At 49.7% G+C, this 12,518-nt stretch overlaps 1 protein-coding gene across 4 annotated transcripts in view; it reads left to right on the forward strand.

Moving 5' to 3' along the window:
- The window catches only part of LOC140420879 (interferon-inducible GTPase 5-like), a 52,928-nt gene that overhangs the window by 21,203 nt on the left and 19,207 nt on the right, over window positions 1-12,518 (forward strand). For 3 of the 4 annotated variants that reach the window (XM_072504985.1, XM_072504984.1, XM_072504987.1), the window contains one exon: window positions 7,391-11,319. The exons of the other annotated variant lie outside the window; for it this stretch is intronic. In XM_072504985.1, coding sequence (XP_072361086.1) covers window positions 7,391-8,586 — 1,196 coding nt within the window. In that variant the 3' untranslated portion in view covers window positions 8,587-11,319. Of the gene's footprint in view, window positions 1-7,390; window positions 11,320-12,518 lie in introns of those variants that run through there. 4 annotated transcript variants of the gene reach the window in all.

Below are 12,518 nucleotides of genomic sequence, written 5' to 3' on the forward strand. Positions count from 1 at the left end.
GCTAACCCATACCCCCAATTTCGGGGGCTCCAAGTCCCTCCAGGGTAACAGGATCTGTCTCCGGGCTACCAAGGAGGCAAAGGCCAAAACATCAGCCTCTTTCGCCCCCTGGACTCCCGGGTCTTCTGACACTCTAAAAATCACCACCTCTGGACTCGGGGCCACCCTTGTTTTTAGCACTGTGGACATGACATCAGCAAATCCGTGCCAGAATCCCCTGAGCTTCGGACATGCCCAAAACATGTGGACATGGTTTGTGGGCCCTCCCGCACACCTCACACACCTGTCCTCTACCCCAAAAAACCTGCTCATCCGGGCCACTGTCATGCCCGGTGTACCACCTTGAATTGTATCAGGCTGAGCCTGGCACATGATGAGGACGTGTTGAATTGCTCAGAGCATCCTCCCACAGACCTGCCTCTAGCTCCTTACCCAGCTCATCTTCCCACTTGCGCTTTACCTCCCCGATCTGGGTTCCCTCCCACTCCATGAACTCTTTGTAAATATCCAAGACCTACCCTTCCCCCACTCCCGTTTTTGGAACTACTTTGACCTGTATCCCCTGGCACGGTAGAAGCGGAAAGGTCAAAAACTGCCTTCATACAAAGTCCCTCACCTGAAGATAGCAGAAACCATTCCCGCCCGGCAATTAAAACTCTTCCTCCAAATCCTCCAAACAAGGAAAACTCCCATCGATAAACAAATCCCCCAGCCTCTCAATCCCTGCTCTATGCCACTTCCGAAACCCTCCATCCAACCTCCCCGGCACAAAACGGTGATTACCACAAATTGGAGCCCATACCGAGGCTCCCTCCACTCCCATATGCTTCCGCCACTGCCCCCAGACTCTCAGATCTGCCACCACCACCGGGAGTACCGAGCTGGCGAGTACGGCAGAGGTACCATTACCAGTGCTCCTAAACTTGTGCCCCTACAAGACGCCGCCTCCACCCGCTCCACACTGACCCCTCCCCCACTACCCACTTCCTGATCATGGCTATATTTGCCAGCCAGTAGTAATTCCTAAAGTTCGATAAGGCGAACCCCCCCTCCTCGGCTCCGCTCCAACAGCACTTTCCTTACTCGCTGGGTTTTACCCACCCAGACAAACCCAGAAAGCATCGCATTAACCCACTTCAAAAAGGCCTTTGGGATAAAAATAGGGAGACACTGGAAGACAAACATAAATCTCGGCAGAACCATCATCTTTACAGTCTACACCCTCCCCACAGTGACAGCGGGAGCATGTCCCACCTCCGAAAGTCCTCCTTCATTTGCTCAACTAACCGAATCAGATTTAATTTATGTAACTGCTCCCATCTCCGTGCCACCTGAATTCCCAAGTATCAAAAACTCCCTCCCACCACTTTAAACGGCAGCTCCCCCGGCCACCTCTCCTGCCCCCTCGCCTGGATCACAAAAATCTCTCCCTTACCCATGTTCAATTTATACCCCGAGAACTGGCCAAATTCCCCCAAGATCCGCATAATCTCTCCCATCCCCCTAATGGGTCATAAATATACAAGATTAGGCCGTCTGCATACAACGATACCCTGTGTTTCATCCCCCACACTGGACTAGCCCCTTCCAGTCCTTTGACGCTCTCAGCGCCATCGGCAATGGCTCTATAGCCAAGGCAAACAACAGTGAGGAGAGTGGACATCTCTGCCTCGTCCCCGGCTAAGTTTAAAATATTCCAAGCTCACTCGGTTCGTCTGCACACTTGCCACCGGTGCAGCAACTGGACCCAGTCTACAAAACCCCGACCAAACCCAAACCGCCCCAGGTCCTCCCACAAATACTTCCACTCCACCCGGTCGAAGGCCTTCTCCACGTCCACAGCAACCACCACCTCCACCTCCTTCCCCTCGGAGAGCATCATGATGACATTCAAGAGCCTTCTATCGTTGGCCGTCAGCTGCCTTCCTGTGACAAATCCCGGCTGGTCCTCCCCTATCAGCCCCGGAACACAATCCTCTATTCTCATGGCCAAAATCTTGGCCAGCAATCAGGCATCTCCCTAGCCTCATTAAATGCACTCACCAGCAGCGGGCCCAACATCCCAGAAAACCACTTGTAAAATTCCACTGGGTATCCTTCCGGCCCCGGGCCTTGCCTGACTGAAAGGCCTCCAATCCCTCAACTACTTCCACAATCCCAATCAGGGCTACGGCCCCTCCACCAACCCTTCCTCCACCTTCGGAAACTCCAAACCCTCCACGAATTGCCTCATCCCCTCTATCCCAGCTGGGGGCTCCGACTCATACAGCCGACTGTAAAATTCCTTGAACACCCCGTTCACCCCGCTGGGTCCAAGACCATGTTCCCCCCCTCTAGCCTTCACTCTTCCTATCTCCCTGGCCGCCTCCCGTTTCCTGAGCTGCTATGCTAACATCCCACTGGCCTTCTCCCCATATTCACACAGTGCCCGACTCGCCTTCCTCAGCTGCCCCACCACCTTCCCCCTTCCCTGATGGACCAAACGCCATCTGAAGCTTCTGCCGTAACTTCAACAGCCCGCCTCCGGGTCTTCCGAGTACCTTCTGTCCACCAGAGTATCTCCCTAACCAGCCGATCCATCTCTGCCCGCTCCACCTTTTCCCTGTGAGCCCGCACCAAAATCAGTACCCCCTAACCACTGCCTTCAGTGCCTCCCATACCGTTGCTGCCAGAACCTCCCCTGTGTCATTTATCTCTGCATAATTCTGGATGGCCTCCCTCACCGCCCGCACACCTCCTCATCCTCTAACAGCCCGACATCTCATCTTCAGTGTGATCCCCCCCCCCCTCCTTGCTCACCCGTAAATCCACCCAGTGTAGGGCATGGTCCAACATACAATCGGCAAATACACGACATCGACCACCCCCACCAGGAAAGCCCTGTCCAAAACGTAAAAATCGATCCGGGAGTACACTTTGTGAACATGGGAGAAAAACGAAAACTCCTTCGATCTTGGCCGTCCAAACCTCCATGGATCTACCCCTCCCATCTGCTCCATAAACCCTTTTAGTTCCATCGCCACAGCTGGCACCCTCCCTGATCTCGAACTTGACCGTTCCAACTTCGGATCTATAACCGCATTAAAGCCCCCCCCCCATGATCAGCCTATGCGAGTCCAGGTCCAGGATCTTCTCTAACACCCATCTCATAAACTCCGTGTCATCCCAATTTGGTGCATAGTTATTCACCAATACCACCGGCATCCTCTCCAACTTCCCACTTACCATAACGTACCTACCCCCCGAGCCCGGCACTATGCTCCCGACCTCAAATTGAACAGAATCGCCACCAACCTAGTTTTAGAGTGTAGCCCCGCCGAATCCACCCCTTCCTCAGCCTAGTCTGATCCACCACCCTCAGGTGTGTCTCCTGTAGCATTGCCACGTCTGCCTTTAAGCTCTTCAAATGCGCAAACATGCGAGCCCTTTTGACCGGCCCATTCAACCCTCTAACGTGATCTCCATGTGATCAGCCCCATGTGGGCATCCCCCTGCCCCCCCCACCTGCCGATCAACCATAACTCTTCTTAGGCCAGCCTTCAGCCCGCGTCCCACGCCTCTTCAGTTCCGCCCTCGGGCGCCCACCGTCATCGACCCCCAGTCTGTCTCCAAGCACCAGCCCCACTCCTGTCAGAAGATCAATGCCCCCTCCCACCCCCATAACAAAATAACAATCCCAACCCCCCTCAACAAGATTATCACCTGCTCGCCCCCCCCCACTGCGCTTCCGTGAGCAAGTCCGCCCAGCTAGCCTGGTAACCCCCGCCCATGGCGCTAAGCAAGCTACCCTCCACTGATCTCCCTCCCCTCCGCTCGAACATACATATGCAAACATCACAGTCCCCAGCAAAATCAAAAAAGAAAATTCCACCCACTATCCCCCATTAAGAACAAATGTAACCCGCAAACAATACGGAGCAACGGTCCCAAACTTACTACAAAACAATACATACAAAACCAGAAGAAAAAAAGAGAAATTTAGCAGCAGATCAAAAACACATCTACTCGCCCCCAAGTTCAATGTCCTCCATCACCTGCCAGTTCCCTGTTTTTTATAAAGTTCATCGCCTCATCTGGTGATCCGATGTAAAGTTCCTGGCCCTCATAAGTGACCCACAGACGTGCTGGGTACAGCACACCAAACCACCCCTGTCTTAAAGAGGGCCGATTTCACCCTGTTAAAACTCGCCCTTCATTTGGCCAGTTCCGCACCCAAGTCCTGGTAGATACGCAGATTGTCGCCTTCCCATAAACAGCTCCTCGTCTGCCTGGCCCACCTCAAGATCTGTTCCTTGTCCAGGAACCGGTGCATTCGTAACACCATTGCCCTCGGTGGCTCATTCCTCAGCGGCTTCTTCATAAGCGTCCTGTGTGTCTTGTCCACCTCCAAGGGCTGAGCAAACGCACCTTCCCCCAGCAGCTTCTCGAACATACGTGCCACATATGCACCTGTGTCCGATCCCTCGCTGCCCTCTGGCAGGCCAACAATCATCAGGTTCTGCCTTTGCGATCTGTTCTCCAAATACTCCACTTTCTCTTGCAGCCTCTTCTGGTGGTCCTTCATCAGCCCTATCTCCACCGCCATCGCAGCTAGCTGGTCCTCGTGCTCAGCCACCGCCTCTTCCACCTTCTGGATCACCTGGCCCTGGGATTCCAGTCTCTGTTCCACATGATTAATCCCCATCATAATTGGGTCCAGGTATTCCATTCTTTGCTGAGCGAATTTCTCCTGACGAAAGACCACCAGCTGCTCCATTGACCACTGGGCCGGCAGTTTTGGTCCCTGACCCTCCGCCATATTCTCCTGTGCTGCAGACTCCAATCCCGTCTTCGACCAACGTTCTCTCCTTTTCAGACCACTTCTGATCCATGAATCCATACACTGGTGGGGAATCCTTCTCCTCTACTTCACCAGTCTCCTGTTTTAACCATCAAATACACCGTAAATCGGGGAAAAAGGTCCAAAAAATCCACCACGGTGGGATCTACCAAATATACGACCACTCACTCCATGGCCACCACCAGAACCAGAGAAATAGCTTTTACTAGGCTATAATTGACAGCTTCGTGGCAGCCAGGCGTCTGGATTGTTTAATTGCATTTCTATTCGCGCTTTACTGGACCTCAAGTATCCTGGGTTGAACCTGATCACAATTTATAAACATTGTGGAGTTAAGTCCCTCTTTTTCTCAGCAGAAAGCACTTAACTGCTTTTCACGTGGCCATCAGCTGTCAATCATCGCGGATATTTATCAACAATATAGTTAGTTTCTCTCCCTTCTTGTTCTGCCTCTTCTCCCTGAGCCATACTTGAATGTTGAGCCTGGGGTATAGCTGGTTTATCAATGATGATGGGAGGTTGATAGGAGGCTCAAGGCATGTGAGAGGGCACAGGTGCTCTCAGAGGGGCAGAAGGATGCTAGGTAGATGATCAGGCTTGAACAACATGTTGCCTTCTTCCTGGCAAGTAGCCACACTCCAAGAGCAGGACGGTCACTGAAAGACCTGATACTTTAAAGAAGAATTGCAGCAAATGGGGACCCAGAGGATCAGAGGCCCCCAGCTGCATGCCCTTTGGACATGGTGGTGTCCTGGTACTGCTGGTGCCACCTGGGAGACTGGCAGTGCCAGCCTGGCATTCTGGAAGTGGCACCTGGGTGCCAGCCTGGCACTGCCAAGGTGTGTATGTGGCATTGCCAGCTGGCATGGGGGCACTGCCAGGGTGACAGGATGGCACTGTCAATTTGCCATTTTTTGCACATGCACGACAGGGTCAGGGGTGCCCTGTGTGGGTCGGGGGGAGGGGGGGCGGGGGGAGGGTAGGGTCCCTCCCACCCTCCCAGAGTGAGTTTGTACTGGGGGGGTCGGGGATCGCTTCGGGGGCCACGGAGCTAAGGACGGCATTAAAAATGACGTCCCAATCTCTCACTATACTGGGGCATTCTGGCGAGTGGAGCTCCTCAGTGTACAAAACGGGAGTATGTGCAGCCTCGGCGTTGAGTAGCCATGTGTTTCTCGACGCTGCAACGCCGGGAAACACGCAGCTAAACGAGCTCGCTGTGGAACTTTGTTCCTATTTAGTTGAATCAAGTCGTATAGTTTTCTCTGCTAAATTCTGTCCCAAACTCAGCGTATTTATGCTGAAACCCTCCAAGTTTTATTTCTATTAATTTAGAGTACCCAGTTATTTTTTTTCCAATTAAGGGGCAATTTAGCTTGGCCAATCCACCTAACATGCCCATCTTTGGGTTGTGGGGGTGGAACCCACCAGACACGGGAGAATGTGCAAACTCCACACAGTGACCCAGAGCCGGGATCGAACCCGGGTCCTCAGAGCCGTAGTCCCAGGGCTAACAACTGCTACCCTGCCGCACCAAAGTTTTTGTTATTTCTAAACCTGACTCCCAATGTTCTTCTGACCTCCACCTTCCATGAACGTAAATTCATCCAAAGACCTGCTGCCTGTAAGCTAACTCACACTAAGTCCTGTTAACTAATCCTGTCCTTGATGATCTACAAAAATACAAAAACATCCATTTCCCCTTCCGTTCTTCTCCTTTGACACGAGTTTGCTCCTTTCCTCTTCTATTTATTGCCATCATTTTCTCAAGCTCAATATCAATCCATTATCTCCTTTCCTTCTGTCCTTCCCCGATTTTCCAGTACCATGAGGCAGGATCTATATCCCACAATTAACTTTGGGTTCAGTCTATTGAAACATGATCCCGAATTGAGTTTTTTATTTTTCGTGTGTACATTAACCTCTCAAGAATTCCTGTCTACATTCTCTACTTTTGTCACCACAGCCTGCACATGTTGTCACCCATTTTCAGATACAGGGCGGGATTCTCCGGCCACATCCACCGAATCCCGCACAAGGTGAATGGAGTTCTCCATTGTACGCGGCTCATCCGTGGCATTCTTGCAGCAGGCGGGGTGGGAGAATCCAGCACATAATCTATTTTCCATCCTCTGACATGACAACACTGCTAATCTATTTACTCCTCCAGGACAGTGAGAGTAATTGTTACCCGATTGAGAAAAACAACATCAAATAAGCACACTGATTCCAATCTCCGTCAATATAAATCCACAATGTAGGTGCACATTCTGTTTCATTCCAAAATGAACATAAGTTACTCAAACATCAGGAGTATCTTTACAACACATGTCCTGGAAGCATTGAGAACAGGAATAAAGGATGAGGATAGAGAGATCATCAATTTTACAGAGTGACAACTCCCTTTGTTTTTCAGCTCAATTAATCTTCAAGTAGCTATGAATGAATTGTTCTGTTTGAAATCAATATATACTGTTATAGTGTTCCTTGAATCTTTAAGTAAGGACACAGTGGGAAATGATACACTATGAAATATTCATTCTCTTTCAGAGATCACTCAATCTTCAATATCAATATTCTTCACTTTGAAAGAGATGAATGAATTCAAGGCCATTTGTGAAAAGGATGGGCTGGGGGCTGCTGTGTCTCTGGTGCAGGAGAAGGAAAAGGAGCTGCACAATACAGAGCTGCACATCGCAGTGACAGGGGAGTCAGGCGCAGGGAAATCCAGCTTCATCAATGCTATGAGAGGACTCCAGAGCATTGATAAGGGAGCAGCTAAATCTGGTACCACAGAAACCACAATGGAACCAGCTTCATACTCACATCCCAACCTGCCAAGTGTTTGCTTCTGGGACTTGCCAGGACTAGGGACTTCGAACTTCCAAACAGATATGTACCTGCAGAGAATGAACTTTAATAAGTATGATTTCTTCATCATTATCTCAGACTGTCGCTTCAGAAAAAATGATGCAAAACTGGCCAAAGAGATTAAACAGCTGGGGAAGAAATTCTACTTTGTTCGAACTAAAATTGATAATGATCTCCGATCTCTTAAACAGGAAGGTAGAAAGTTTAACACATGTGAAGAACTGGACAAGATCAGGAATTACTGTGTGAGCAACTTGGAAAAGGCAGGGATTCCAACATCTGCTATTTTCCTGATATCAAACTTTAAAAATAATAAGTTTGATTTTCCAGCATTAAAGAACGCCCTCGAAAATGATCTTGATGACATAAAAAAACATGTCTTCTTGCTGTCGCTTCAAAACACAACAATGGAGATTATAGGGAAGAAAAGAAATGAGCTAAAGAAACAAATCTGGATGTGGGCCATACTTTCCGGAGCAGTGGGAGCGGTGCCAGTTCCTGGCCTGTCATTTGCTTGTGATCTTGGAATACTGGCTAAAACAATCATCGATTTCCGTAAACATATGGGTCTGGATGATGCCTCTCTTCAAAGACTGTCTGTCACAACAGGGATACATATGGAAAATCTGAAAGGCGTGGCGAAAACTCCCTTGTTGGGTGAAATAGGCAAGGAATTTGTGAAAACAGCATTGCTGAGTTCCAGATATGCTGCCATTTCAGCATCTGAAATAGCTCTCGATTGGATACCAGTCATTGGTAGCATCTTTGGAGCAGTATCATCTTTTGCTGTGACCTACACATTTCTGAATGATGCACTGGATGATCTTACAGAGAACGCAAAGAGAGTGATGAAAGCTGCATTTGGGACTGATTAAAATGGTCAGCACTAAAACATCGGAACACTGAGCACAGATAAATCATCATAAATTCAAGAAAGAAAGATGTTGATTTGACATCTACCACATCCTGAGGACAATGCTAATTAGCCTACAACAAATGAATGACATTTGAAGTATCCTGTTGTAATGTAGGTGAACAGTGCACTATTTTTGTACCGCAAAAGTGCTTCGAAAGGTTAGTCATGGCACGAATCAACTCCAGTCTCCCCGATTGCCTTGGTCCACTACAGTTCGCCGACCGCTGCAACAGGTCCACAGCCGGCACCATCTCCATGGCCCTGCACTCTACCCTGGAACACCTAGATAACAAAGAGGCCTATGCCCGACTCCTATTTATCGACTACAGCTCAGCCTTCAACACCATCATTCCTATGAAACTCATCTCCAAAATCCGTGGCCTTGGCCTCGGCTCCTCCCTCTGCGACTAGATCCTGAACTTTCTAATCCACAGGCCACAATCAGTAAAGATCGGCAACAACACCTCCTCCACGATTATCCTCAATACTGGTGCCCCACAAGGCTGTGTCCTCAGCCCCCTACTATACTTCTTATACACCTATGACTGTGTGGCCAAATTTCCCATCAACTCGATTTTCAAATTTGCTGATGACACCACTGTAGTGGATCGGATTTCAACCAATAACGAGACAGAGTATATGAATGAGATAGAGAATCTGGTGAACTGGTGCGACGACAATAATCTCTCCCTCAATGTCAACAAAACAAAGGAGATTGTCATCGACTTCAGGAAGCGTAGTGGAGAACATGTCCCTGTCTACATCAATGGGAACAAAGTAGAAATGGTCGAAAGCTTCAAGTATTTAGGTATACAGATCACCAACAGCCTGTCCTGGTCCCCCCATGCCGACACTATAGTTAAGAAAGGCCACCAACGACTCTACTTTCTCAGAAGACTAAGGAAATTTGGCATGTCAGCTACGACCCTCACCAACTTCAGATGCACCGTAGACAGCACTCTTTCTGGTTGTGTGACAGCTTGGTGTGGAGCCTGCTCTTCCCAAGACCGCAGGAAACTATAAAAGGTTGTGAATGTAGCCCAGTCCATCATGCAAACCAGCCTCCCATCCATTGACTCTATCCATAATTCCCGCTGCCTCAGAAAGGCAGCCAGCATAATTAAGGACTCCACGCACCCCGGATCCGCATGCTCTCTTCCACCTTCTCCCGTCAGGAAAAGACACAAGTCTGAGGTCACATACTAACCGACTCAAGAACAGCTTCTTCCCCACTGCCATCAGACTTCTGAATGGACCTACCTCGTATTAAGTTGATCTTTTCTCTACACCTTGCTATAACTGTAACATTATATTCTGCAGTCTCTCCTTCCTTCCCTATGAACGGTATGCATCGTTTGTACAGCATGCAAGAAACAATACTTTTCACTGTATGCTAATACATGTGACAATAATAAATCAAATTAAATCAAATCAAGGTCCCAAAAACAGCAAGCATGAGAGATTATTTTTTATTGCTGTTAGTTGAGGGATACGTGTTGGCCTGGAGACTGGGAGAATTCACATGATCTTCAAATAATGCCAGGGGATCTTTTATATCTACAGGGACAGACAGCAGGACCTTGGCTTATACCTCATTGGAATGGCACCATTTCCAATATTGCAGCAGTCAGCACTGCACTAAAGTAGCAGCTAGACAATGTGCTCAGGTCTCTGATATAAATGTGAATAAATTAGAGAATGGCCACAATTAAGTTCTGAACTCACTGAGCTTTTTCCTCTATTCCACACCCTGAATATGAATAAATTAGCAAAGAATAATTAATGAATAAGTTTAATTAATGAATAAAAACATTTGGAATTGTGACACCTCTCAGTTACATTGACCATGAAACATAGAACATACAGTGCAGAAGGAGGCCATTCGGCCCATCGAGACTGCACCAACCCACTTAAGCCCCCACTTCCACCCTTTCCCCACAACCCAATAACCCCTCCTAACCTTTTTGGTCACTCAGGGCAATTTATCATAGCCAATCCATCTAACCTGCATGTCTTTTGACTGTGGGAGGAAACTGGAGCACCCGGAGGAAACCCATGCAGACAAGGGGAGAACGTGCAGACTCCGCACAGATAGTGACCCAGCGGGGAATCGAACCTGGGACCCTGGTGCTGTGAAGCCACAGTGCTATCCACTTGTGCTACCGTGCTGCCCTATCAGTGATTATCAGTGATTGTCTCAAAACCCACCTGGTTCACTCATGCCATAACACTACCTGCCCCTTCAGTTTGAAACTTCCCCTTAAGCAAACACCCCCAGTATGGACATAGTTTCAAAAACAACACATATGCACACGTATAAAGAGAATTTGTCGGGCAGCACAATGGCGCAGTGGTTAGCACTGGGACTACGGCGCTGAGGACCCGGGTTCGAAACCCGGCCCTGGGTCACTGTCTGTGTGGAGTTGGCACATTCGCCCCGTGTCTGCGTGGATTTCACCCCACAACCCAAAGATGTGCAGGTTAGGTGGATTAGCCATATCTTTTTATTAAAACAGTAAAAAATATATACAAGGCCAAACGGTAAAAACACTCATTTTGTGTTGGAGAAATAGGGTACCCTCCCCTCAGTACCAACGTACAGGGAGGGAGGGTGGGATACTCTGATCATTAAAACAGTTCACAACACAGTTGCACCAAAAAAATGGTATAAGCGCTAAACTTTGCGCTGGAGAGATCGGATACCCTCGCCTCTGTACCAACAGAAGGGAAAGGAAAGAGGCCGGGGGGGGGGGGGGGGGGGGGGGGGGGGGAAGAGCGGAAAGGAGGGTAGTGGGAGGGGCAGAGTCGGTGTGTTGGCGGAGGGGGTTTGCCCAATAGAACACTGCCTGAACTATCTACGGAGGCAGAAAAATAAAAGAACCTTCAATTATGATGTGCCAGATTCCGGGAGTCCCCCCAGAGGGTGTGAGGGGCGACACAGTGTCAGGCACGAGTGAGCCCTGCACCCCACTGCAGAGAGCCTCATGTGCACCCTCCGCTCCCGAGACTGGGCGGCTGACAGCCTTCGGACAGTCACTCTCCAGCCCTGAATCCTCCACCACACTGAATGCGGCGGGCGACACGGGCCCACCAACCAACCCAGTGCCTGCCTTGATCACGCCACCGGGATCATCGACGGGCGGGATCTCCTCAGGCTCCTCCCGGGGTCCCGGGCCAGTGGGAGGCGGTGGTGCAGATGCCTGCTCCACCCCGCCGCCTGGTCACCGGAAGGCTCCGAATATAACTCTGGAAACAGCTCCGGAATGGTGGCGCCCGAAGACAGCGGTTGGGACAGAGGGAACTTTAGAAGCAGGGGGTTATCGCTGACCCCCTCCCCAGAGAAATTTAACAAATCCGGGGTGCTAAATTGTACTGGGTGGAACGGGCCCTGTTTGGGGGACAGCGGCAGCTGCTGGGATTTCCTCACTATCTCCCTGCCTCTTTTCTTTCGGGAACTGGGCGTGACATCTATGGAAAAGAGCCTGGAGTGACGCCGTTTGTAGGGGAGAGGGTCACACACCGGGGAGACCTCTATCTCTGGGGGACCCTCCAGGCTGACTCCTTGTTCCTCAATGCATGCTAAATTGCCCCTTAATTGGGAAAAAAAATAATTGGGTACTCTAAAATTATTTTTTTAAAAAGAGAATTTGTCCGAAGGGTGCCTATTTTGCACCGGCTGTCCCCTTACTTCTGGTATAGGATTATTCCCCACCTTCGGGATACTGAGGACCCCAAATGAACAGGGTTCATTCCTAGGGGTGTACAGTTAGTCTGTTCCACAGGGGCAGTATGCATACTGATTACGGTGGTTTGATCCAGAGACGGTGTGCTGTCTTCAAGTAGTAAGGCCGAGGCCCCTTTATGAGGCCCCTTTATGAGGCCCTGTAAAGA

The sequence above is a fragment of the Scyliorhinus torazame genome, chromosome 5 (assembly GCF_047496885.1).
Source record: "Scyliorhinus torazame isolate Kashiwa2021f chromosome 5, sScyTor2.1, whole genome shotgun sequence".
Taxonomy (NCBI): Eukaryota; Metazoa; Chordata; class Chondrichthyes; order Carcharhiniformes; family Scyliorhinidae; genus Scyliorhinus; species Scyliorhinus torazame.